This window comes from Phaseolus vulgaris, chromosome 8, assembly GCF_000499845.2.
Source record: "Phaseolus vulgaris cultivar G19833 chromosome 8, P. vulgaris v2.0, whole genome shotgun sequence".
Classification (NCBI taxonomy): domain Eukaryota; kingdom Viridiplantae; phylum Streptophyta; class Magnoliopsida; order Fabales; family Fabaceae; genus Phaseolus; species Phaseolus vulgaris.
The window spans coordinates 29,466,541-29,478,392 of NC_023752.2; the positions used below are offsets into that span (position 1 = coordinate 29,466,541).

Here is an 11,852-nt window from a genome sequence, read left to right on the forward strand (position 1 = left end):
GAGGTTTGCACAGAACCGGCGGGCTCGCCAAGTACTCCTTGAGCTTCACGAAAGCCTCTTCACACTCCTTCGTCCAGACAAACCTATTATTCCTTTTCAAGCCCTGGAAATACGGGTGGCCCCTCTCTCCACTAGCAGACACAATCGCGACAGGGCGGCCATCCGACCTGTAAGCTGCTGCACCTCCTTAACAGTAGCAGGGCTCCTCATCGCCAAGATGGCCGCACACTTATCAGGATTTGCTTCAATTCCTCTTTCGTTCAAGAGAAAACCTAAGAACTTTCCCGCTTCCACACCGAAAATGCACTTCTCAGGGTTCAACTTCAGTTTATATTTGGCTATCGTAACGAACAGCTCCTCCAAATCAGCAATATGCTGGTTTTTTTCCAAGAATGTTACGACCATATCATCAACGTAAGCTTGCACGTTCCTCCCAAGCATAGGTGCAAGCATTTTATCCATCAGCCTCTAGTACGTGGCCCCCGCATTCTTCAGCCCAAAGGGCATCACCTTGTAGCAATAGCACGACTTCTCCGTCATGAAGGCAGTTTTTTCTTCATCCATAGGGTGCATTTTAATTTGGTTGTACCCTGAGAATGCGTCCAGGAAACTTAACAACCTACACCCTACTGCACTGTCCACCAGGGCGTCTATACTTGGCAAAGGATAGGAATCCTTTGGACAGGCTTTGTTCAGATCTGTGAAATCGACACACATTCGCCATTTCCCATTGCTATTCTTCACCAATACAACATTGGTGAGCCATTCCGGATCCTGTATCTCCTTGATGTGGCCTGCCTCGAGGAGTTTCTGCGTTTCATCTCTGATCGCTTGTCTCCTTTCTTCATTGAATTTCCTTCTTCTTTGTCAGACTGGCTTGACTTGAGGGTCCATTGCTAAACGATGACACAAGAAATCGGGGTCAATCCCCGACATATCCGAGGCAGACCACGCGAATGCGTCCAGATGCCTGCCTATGACCTTGGCGATCTGATCCTACGTCTCGCCATCTAACGTCTTTCCCAACTTAAAAGTTTTGCCGCTGATCTCCCTTTCGAGCCAATCTCCAACTGGCCGAGGCCTCTTCTCGCTAGCGAGCAATGCTCTCACAATGCTTGACTCCCTGGCGGTTTCCGGGCAGTTTTCCTCCTCCTCTACTCGAGCGTCGCTCTCAGACCTCGCCTCGACATCCTCCATGGTCACGTCGCCCTTGGTGGCTGCCTCTAACGCCACATCCATAACTACGTCGCCCTCGGCGGCCCCCTCTGACGCTGCGTCCACACCTCGTCGATTTTTATGCTCAGTCTCTGCACCAAGAGGTGGTGTTGTGGTCACATGGCACACTGATCGCCTGTTCTTGAGGCTGTTTTCGTAGCATTTCTTCGCCTCCTCTTGGTCAGATCGGATGGTAACGATCACCCCTTCCATTGAAGGTAATTTGACCTTCATGTGCCTCGTGGAGGGTACAGCTCCTATCCTATTGAGTGTTGGCCTACCCAACAGGATATTATATGCTGAGGGGGCGTTCACGACAAGGTATCTGATTTTCTCCGTGCGCGAAGCAGCCCCATCTGTGAACGTTGTTCTTAACTCAATGTATCCCCTGACTTCGACTTGATCACCCGCGAAACCGTATAAGCAGCCCCCATATGGCCTCAACTGGTCTGTAGGTAACTGTAGCCTTTCGAAGGTCGGCCAGAACATCACATATGCCGAGCTTCCTTGGTCGGCCAAGACCCGATGAACCGTCCTCCCTGCCGTAACAAGCGAGATCACAATGGGATCGTTGTCGTGCGGCACAACATCCCTGAGGTCTTCCTTGGTGAACGTGATGTCCACATCGGGCGAGTGGTCCTCAAAAACTTCCACTGACATCACGGACCTCGCATACCTTTTACGTTGTGACGCAGTACACCCGCCACCCGAGAATCCACCAGCTATGGTGTGGATTTCACCGAGAACGGGTGCCTCGTGCTGCTGTCCCTCACTGCCCTTCGGTTGCGAGCCTGACGATCGTCCCGCCTGCTTCTCCATCAAGTAATCCTTCAGGAAACCATTCTTCACGAGCTCATCCAACTGATAGCCAAGCGCCAAACATTTGTTGATATGGTGCCCAAATGCTTCGTGGAATTCGCACCATGACTCCTTGCGAGGTCCCAGCACCCTGCCAGATTTTACCGGTGGCCTCAACCTGTCGGCTATGCTGGGCACCGCAATCAAATCTTTGAGTTCCATCACAAAGTTGTGCCTTGGTGGCTTGCTTCCTTCTCTTCCTTCATCTACTCGACCCTTAGGTTGGGTCCTCCGTGGCTCGTAAGCGCGCTTCCTGTCTAAGTGTTTTCTCTCCGTGACGGCTTGGTGAACCCGAACGGGTTGCGTGCGTATCTGTGCCTTGGGACGCGCTGGCGCAGCGGTCGCGCACTTCTCGTACGTTGCACCTTCCGAGGCAATATGCTCTACCGCCTGTCGCCTTATTTCGGCGAAGGTTTTGGGGCGACTGCGATTAAGCGTTTTACTGAAAGATCCGGGACGCACCCCCTTTCTGAACGCGTACACAATCATGGGTTCCTCCTTGGTGCCTACTTTCACTACCTGTGCCCCGAAGCGACTTATGTATTCTTTTAGGGTTTCGCCTTGGAACTGCTTGACGTCGAAAAGATCGTACGAGACCGGGGCAGGAGTTTTGTTGGCCAGATACTGCTCTCTAAATAATTGTGAAAGTTGGGCGAAGGACGTGATGTGGCCCTCTGGGAGGTTGATAAACCAATCCATAGCCATCCCCGTTAAGGTGCTCATAAAAAGCTTGCACTTAACGGCGTCTGAACCGCCTACCAGCAACATCTGTGTGTGGAATGCCGTGAGGTGTGCTTCAGGATCCTCCACTCCCGTGAAGGTCGCTTTGGGTCCCGTGAACGTATTAGGAATTGTTGTCTCCAAGATTGCCTGTGAAAATGGCGTTGTGAATTCCCTGGGTGGGGATGTAGCCTCCGGCTCTTCTCTGCCACGCCATCTATGGCGTAGCTCCTCGTTGGTGCGGTGGAGTTCGTCGCTTCTTGCTTGAGAGGCAGTCAGGTCCGCCTGCATGCGCTCCTGTTCCACTTTCAAGGTTGCCACTGCGTCTTGCAACCCGTGTACCATGCCCATGAGTTGCTGTAGGGTCATCTCTTCACTCCTAGCGCGTGCTGGTCGGGTGGTCATGGCTCTCTTGGGATCCTCTCGACTTATCTGAGTGTTGGAAACTGGAACTGAAAGCTTGTGTGGTGGAACCGACGTTTATATCGGCCCCACGGTGGGCGCCAGATGTTCCGGCCGGTTGACCTGGGTCGTCTTTATGCGCAGCTTGTCCTAACGAGCTAGGGCACCTTCGTTCTGCCTTGTCTATGAGTACCTGAAAAAAGAAGAACAAATGGGCGCCCTCGTGGCCGTTTGCACTCCAACGATCAAGTCAGCTAGCGAGAAACACCAAAGAAACTAGAAACTGTATCATAATCTCAATGACTGAAACTGTGTGGCTAAAACTGTGTTGCCCTAATTGCCTTGTGCTCTCAGCGGATGCGCCGTCAAGAACAATTAGGGTTTGTGCTCTGTATGTCTATCTGAGAACTAGGTTAAAACTCGTGTAACTGTGAAAAGCGTACCTTACTAGGGCTTCTTCGTGCCCTTTATATAGGTGGAAACTAGGGTTTACCTTTGTATTGCTGCTATTATCTAGGGTTCCTTGGAGAAGGTCCTTGCGCCGCTACTCCTAGGATCTGAGCGTATCTGGCACATGGACTTCCCTTATCTAGAGTGCAATGAATAACCTTGTGGCCGCTTGGGTTCTAACTTGAGCGTCGTATCTCTCGTGCCATCATACTATTTAGGTGCCCTAATTAATCACGTGTCATGCATGCAGCCTTCCTTGAAGATCTTTAATGAGCACGTGGGCATTGTCACGTGCCCTTTTGACTTGATCGTTTATTCTGTGCGGAGGGACCCAACTTAAGGTTATCGCATCGTGTGGGCCCCCCTTTCTGTGAAATGCTTATGTCATGCGGGTTGACTCTTCGGGCGATGTCTTACTTAGGCGATGTCCGCTTAGGTGATGTCTTTCTCTCGGATAGTGACACGTCTCGGCGAGAACCGATTACCTACCCTTCTCTTGTCCACGTCATCATAGCTGATGACCCGGCCGGTACAGAAATTAATTCCCAAAAGCATTCCACTTGGAGAAAAAGGTCTATTAAATCATGATATTTTCTTTAAACAGTTGTAGTAGTTAATATTATTTTTCTAGTTTTTTTTTAGTCCTTATAATATATTTATTTAAGATCTCAAGGTTACTTCAAAGCATTTTGACTGTGAGGAATTTTCACTAATTCCAAAAGCTATCCTAATATAATTTTTTTTATATTTTTCCTTACCTTTAGAATTAATATATCTTATATTTAAATTATTTATAGTAGTAATGCACTTTTCTATTACTTTTGAAGTTACTCTCCACAATCTGTCTTTCTAAACTTAAACATAATGTGTTACTTCAAGAAAAATTTAATTTGTTTAGATATCAAAATAACTAGAGTACATAAATTAAATTAAATTATTATAAAATTTAATTAAGCTTTAAATTAGATCAATTGAATAAAACCGAATTATATAATTATTAATATAACTAAAATTTATTTTCATGAATTAAACTAATATAAACTACAAAGAACTTTTTTTTAATTATTATTAAACATCACATTATGAATTATTATTATTAATATAATTTTTTACGAACATTTCAATTTTTAAAAACTAAACTCAAAAAAGATCAATTTAAATTTTTAAGCAATTCAAAATTTTCTCATGCACTTTAATCCATTTTCAGTTTGCTAGCTCAATTTTTTTAATTAATAATACCCTTAAAAGTTTGCATTAAACTTCAGAACATATAAATATTAAAATAAAATTTAAATAATTATCATACTTAATAATACTAAGTAAAATTAATTTAATAATGTTGTTAATAGTAATAATAATAATAATAATTATTATTATTATTATAATAATCATTCCTAAATAGCTTGATAGGTAGTTTTATTAAAGGTTACAAAATATTCCATTTACTCGTCATTCATTTACAAGTAACTTCATCTATTATAAAAAAATAATTGATATCAAATTCATCATAGATGATCACTAAAAATAAATTATTAGATAGAGATTAATTTTAAAAATCAAAAATATTTTTTTATAATTAATTAGATATTAATTTAAAAATTATTTATTAATAATAGAAATTATTTTAGATATTATTATTTTTTAAGCCTCTTCATTTAGTTAACATATGACTAATTATTTTTTATTTCTAAAATTAGTTTTCTTATTTTTCTGTAGTGGATCAATAATTTTTCTATTATTTTTCAAAACTCAATACATCATTTTACCAATACTTTATGAATAGAATGTAATGTAATCAATTTTTTAAAATTAAATATTTCTTAACTTTATTATTTTTAAAATATAAAATTATATTTTTTTAAATTTTATTTTTATAGATGGGTTGGAAATCTATTCGTGAATTATCTGTGTAAGGATAATTTAGTTGAATTTCATGAAATGGATAAGGATTGATAAGATTTTTAATGGATCAAAATGAATTAAATATTTTATCTAGTCCATTATAATTTAAAATAAAATTTATTTGATTTATCCAGAGTTTTCACTACTGATTTATAATTATGGGATATGAAGGCAAATTTAAAAAGTCATTTATATATACTTTATATTTAAGAAGATGTAAATAAAGAAAAATATTTTAATTAGTAATTCATAAACAATTCAATTGCAATTAAACACAAGCATACAAAAATCATATAAATCACAGATGAATTTATGCATTAAAGGATACTCAACAAATGGATATCAATTGATATCTTTCGAAAACTCATATTAATTATGTGTTATTAGATACTAACATTTAATTCAATTCAAGACATGTAAGGATTGAGAAAATTAGTCTTAGAGTAGAAGTGGTAAAATTAAAATGACACCTGAATATTTTATTATTAAATTTAAAAGAGCATATAAATAGAAATTTTGTTATTCAGGTTTCATTTTAAAAAGAATCACCATCTCTCTAGAAAGTTCTTTTTCCTTTCTTCTCCCTTCTCTCTAAGATTTTGACTTCCTCGCTCATCAGTTCGACGCTCAGAGTCCACCATCAGACTCCTGGCAGTGAATACTACAAGACTACCCGATCAAAATCTCTGATAGAGTAAGTTCATTTTTGCTCTTCTCTTTAAGTTAAATTTTGAACTTGTTAGGTTGTTTTGTCCTTGCTATGCATGTGACCATTTTAGCTTCAGGGTTAATCTCTGTTAGCTCAGGGTAGTGATATAGTTAGATTTTTTATTAGGACTATGTGATGCGGGTTAAGTTACCTTTGAGTTCTTGGTGGTTTTGGAGCTCTTAGTGAATATCTACTAAATTTTAGGTAAGGGAAGTTAGCCTTAATTTCTAATAGAACAATAGGCTAGAAGATCTGAATGTGAGGGTGACGTGGTCACCAGTCTCAAACTTTCTTCCAGGATTGTTTGTTTTAAGTATATTAAAAATTGATTGAGATTTGAATGTAAAATTTGATATATGGTTGTTGTTATACAATTATAATGTTGTTAAATATTGGTTGTTTGATGTTGATTTAGAGTAATTTCAGCTATAGCAGAGACTTGGTTATTTTGGGTGCTCTCTTGTGTCATTTAGATCAAACTAAACTATTTTTGTTTAATCCAAACTTACTGGGTGCTTTCTAGTGTCATTTAGATCAAACTACACTTTTGTTCAATCCAAATTTACTAGGTACTCTCTGGTGTCATTTAGATCAAACTAAACTATTTTCGTTCAATCCAAATTTACTGGGTGCTCTCTGGTGTCATTTAGATCAAACTAAACTATTTTCATTCAATCCAAATTTAATGGGTACTCTCTGATGTAATTTAGATCAAACTAAACTATTTTCGTTCAATCCAAATTTACTAGGTACTCTCTGGTGTAATTTAGATCAAACTTAACTATTTTCGTTCAATCCAAATTTATTGGGTGCTCTCTGGTGTCATTTAGATCAAACTAAACTATTTTTGTTCAATCCAAATTTACTAGGTGCTCTCTGGTGTCATTTAGATCAAACTAAACTATTTTCATTCAATCCAATTTTCTGGGTGCTCTCTTGTGTAATTTCGATCAATCCAAAAGTACTGGATGCACTTTGGTGTCATTTAGCTCACACTAATTTATTTTCGATCAATCCAGTTATGTATACACATATAGACATTACTATTATTATTATTATTTTTAGCATAGTTTATTTTGGATTATTATTGTTAAATAACTTTTTGGATATATTTGGATTGTTAGAAAGTTTAAATTATATGTTATGATTGAATGGTGTATTGATGTGTTAAATGAAGTTTGCAATGATGTGAAAGTAAGATCAAGACATAGTATTTTCAAGAAAGGAAATACTGTGTTGAGATTGTTATTAGGGTGTATTGATCTGTCAGGCCCGTAATGAGACATCCTGACTCTACTGATATAATGGAATCACATAGATGAAGTTATTCAGTTGGTGAGAGTCAATGGAGGTTCATATGACTTTGTCTGGGGTTTGAAATATAATATGGTCTTTCAGGTCATATGAATTTACCCTCTAATACGAGATGATGAGATATTGAGATGTTTATGCGCATGGTTGTGTGGATTCACAGTGAGTAGTATGACAGGTGCAAGTCTCAAGATTCTAATTTCAATACACAAGTCTTCCAGAAGTAGAGTCAAGTGTCTATATCATATGAGTCAGTGGAAGTCTGACATGTGAACGATGAATATTGAATTTTAATAGACACTTAATGATGTGAAAATTTGTATGAGGCTTGACAATTTATGTTTATTAATTTCAAATTGAGATTTTATAGAATTTTGTTTTATATAGCTAGCTTACCCTGTTATTTGTTTGTGTTGTTTCTTTATCTGTGATGATCGTGTATTTACACGGGAGCAAATGATGTTATAGGTGATAGAGCTCCTTAGTAAGAAGCTGGATGAGGAAAATATTTTATTTCCTTTTGAACATTTGTTTTAATGTTTTTGTAAATATTTAAAGTCTTATGAAGCGATATGTGTTTTGAAACATTTTAAGAAAGAATTGTGGATATTTTTTTTGTATTATGTTTATATATTCATTTTAATATTTTATATAAATTATATTTATTTTTTTAGATGTGGGAAAATATAGGGATGTTACAAGACATACATTAACAAATGAACCAAAGAGTAATGGATCTAGATAAGTCCATTACAACCCAAGTCACACATATCCACATGTCACAGTGTAAAAGATCTCCCTCAACTTCTCACCACTTGATACCTTAGTTTACGTGACTTATACTATCAATGAAGCAAAGATATATTTGTTATAGCATAGGTGTATTTCGTAACATCCCTATTTTATTACATCTAATAACCATAATCTATATGTAATATCAAAATAAATATATAAACATATACAAATACATACATATATATATACACAACTCTTTCATGCAATATTTCAAAATATATCCCCCTTCGTAGGGATTTTAAATATTTACATAAGATTAAAACAAAATATTCAAAATAAAAAAAAAAACATTTCCATCCTTCAGTGGCTCATTGAGGAACTCTATCACCTGTATTATCATCTGCTCTCGTGTAAATACACGATCATCACAGATTAAAGAAAATCAAACACAATGCAAACAACAGGGTAAGCTAGCCATTTTTAAAACTTCTAATATAAATATAACTTTAATTATCAACATAAAGCCATCAATTCTAATACATTTTCATAAAGTCATCAAATGTTTATCATAAATCATAATTAATCTTTCTCATATTAGACTTCTACTAACTCACAACACATAGACACTTGACTCTACATCTAGAAGACTCGTGTATTGAAATTAGCATATTGAGACATGCACCTGTCATACTACTCAATATGAATCCACACAGTCATGCACATAATCATCTCATAATCTCATATGACAGGATAAATTCATGTGACCTAAAAGACCAAATTATATTCAAACCGCAAAAAAAGTCATATGAACCTCATTCGACTCTCACCAACTGAATAATTTCAACTATGGCATTTCATTATATCAATAAAGCCATGATCGTCTCATTAACGGGATACTTACAAATCAATACACCTTAATAACAATCTCAATAGGTATTTCCTTTCCTTATGTTTTAATCACACTTCACCTCATTGCATACTTCAATTAATACATCAATACAACATTCAATTACATTATATTTTAAACTTTCTAAACAATCCAAATATATCTCAAAATTTACTTAAACACATAACTAAGGTCCTTTAATCAAAATTTTAAATAAACTTTATAATTTTCACTTAAAAACAATAAGCAATAATAAACTAGGCTTTCAAAAGCAAAAATAAAAATTTTAAGTTTTTTTTTTAAAAAAACTTGTTTGAGCGAAAAAAATTTGCTTGAACGAAAATGAACCAGCGAGCACTCCAAAATTTCCCAATTTTCGATTGAACGAAATCCCATCTTGTTTTAGTGAAAATGGACCATAAAGTATCTCAGAAATTACCCTACTTTTGCTTGAATGAGATCCCATCTCGTTTGAGAGAAAATGGACCCGAGAGCACCTCATATTTCATTCAAATTGTTCTTTTTATCAAATATAATAATCAAAGTAACAAATTCCCTGCTAGAGTTGGATAATTACTCTAAATCAAAATCAAACAACAAATACTTTGCAACGTTATACAACAAATACTTTACAACGTTATCCTTTAAGTGATTCATCAAACTATTTAAATACATTCATTTAATTATTCAAATAAAAATATATATTTAATTTTATAACCTCTGCCATATTGATACGACCCAAGTCCACAAGAAGATGACCAAGGATGCCAACTATGAAGGGCATCTCGACAATCAAGGGAAGACCTCATCAGTAGGAGGAATGGACTAGGACCAGAGCACTTAAAGTTCTTCCTGCTAGTCTTTTTAATATTTAGAAAAATGTTGTAAATAAGTTGGGCTCACATGAGGAGTCCAAATAGTAGAATAAGCAGGAGTAGGTTCATATAGCATAATTAGGAGTTAAAGACATAAGAATGGGCCCACAAGAAGTCCATTAGGGTAGAAAGGAAACCCTAGTTTTTAGAATGTGTGGGATGGTGCGATTTTGAACAAAGTCAGGACCTAAAACCACACCACTTCTTCCTTTCCCATTCTACCCTCTTTTCTTCTTTTCCAAGGCTCCTAAATCTATAAATAGAAAGACCTATCTCATGTATTCACAAGTTGAATGAAGAGTAAAGTTACTATACAAAAATTGTGTTAGAGTGTGTGAGCATTGTCTCCCTAAACCTATGTCTTATTTTGTAAGAAATTGAGAGCTCTCAAGTGGAGGCATTCACATTTATCTTAGAGCAAATCACCAATACAAGTGTCGTGTTTCATCTTCTCAATTTCATCTCCTAAGTTTCCTTATCTTTCATCTTTTACTTCCATTATCATTCCATGATATTCATCAACATGTTCTTATTTGGTTTCCTTTAATTCCATTCGATCATTTTCAATGTTTTTGCTCTCCTAGTGTTTGTTAAATTTTCGCACCATATTTGTCATCATTCTCACCATTGAATTGTGTTTTCCCTTTTGGCCTTATGGAAATGAACCTTCACATCTACTTAACACTTCTTAAGTTAATGTCCAGTGGGAATTTGATGACTTTTTACGGCAAGTGCACCGCTTTATTAGAAGTAATAATTGTCCCTAAGGACGGATATCGATCACAGAAGGAACAGTGAATTATCAAGTACTATAATCTCTAAATATAGAACAAAACAATTAAAAGTGTATTGAAAGTGGTTGTGTTGGCAATGATCAATAAGAAAACAAACAAAGAATTAGTTGTTTCAATTGGAAAAATAGGGATTAGGTTTCATCTCTCTCACTCTCATGTATTTTGATTAGCATGTCAATATTAAGTTCTTTGATTGAAATTGATGCCCGTATAAAAATCATCTATATCGATTTCTCGCATATAAAATCCTCAAGAATGTCCCCTAACTATCAATCCCTCGCATAATTATAAGAACAACTTAGAACGAAGCTCAGACGTTTAATAGCAATTAACATTTCAAGTCTATTCCTAGCACTCAAATATGTTAAGTATTGTTGTTTAGGTCCGAACCCTAAAAATACCTCCCGGTCAGATTTAAGATTCTCAATTTGTCACGGAAAATTAAAAGTAAAACAAAAATACCAATAATCAATCAAGAATTGAATATTAATGTATAAAATATCACCTCAATACATAATAGTTTGAGCAGATTACTCCCAATCCCAAATGGTAGAATTAGCCATGCATACTTCTATCACCTTCCATTCTCCCAATTGGGTTACAATTCACTCTAAGGTGTTTTCCTCTCAATCTGGCACACTACAGTTGAGCCTCTAGCCCTCTATTTATCCTAGTTTTCTAGGGTTAGGTTGCTTCCTATGTCACGCTAATGGGCTAAATGATAAAACATAAAAAAGGCCCAATCTTTCTTTGCATCTTTTTCCATTCTAGGACCTTCTATCTTTATATTTTTAGCTCAAATCATTCATCTTAAATCCAAATCTCCAATCTTCCTTAGAAATCTGCAATTAACACCAAATTTGGGAATAAAATACTCTTATTCAAATAAAGATCATAAAAATATAAAAAGGTATAAATTCATAAATTAGGGATTATTTTATATGTAAATTAGCAATAAATCCTCATAAGGGCCTATATTTTAATATGAAATATTA

The 11,852-nt window shown here is 36.4% G+C and overlaps 1 protein-coding gene across 1 annotated transcript; it reads right to left on the reverse strand.

The window, feature by feature from the left end:
* Nucleotides 1-996: 996 nt before the first annotated feature.
* On the reverse strand, nt 997-3,198 carry LOC137824906 (uncharacterized). The gene has a single exon (XM_068630584.1). It carries the CDS (start codon nt 3,196-3,198, stop codon nt 997-999), a length of 2,202 nt encoding a protein of 733 aa, XP_068486685.1.
* Nucleotides 3,199-11,852: the final 8,654 nt, after the last annotated feature.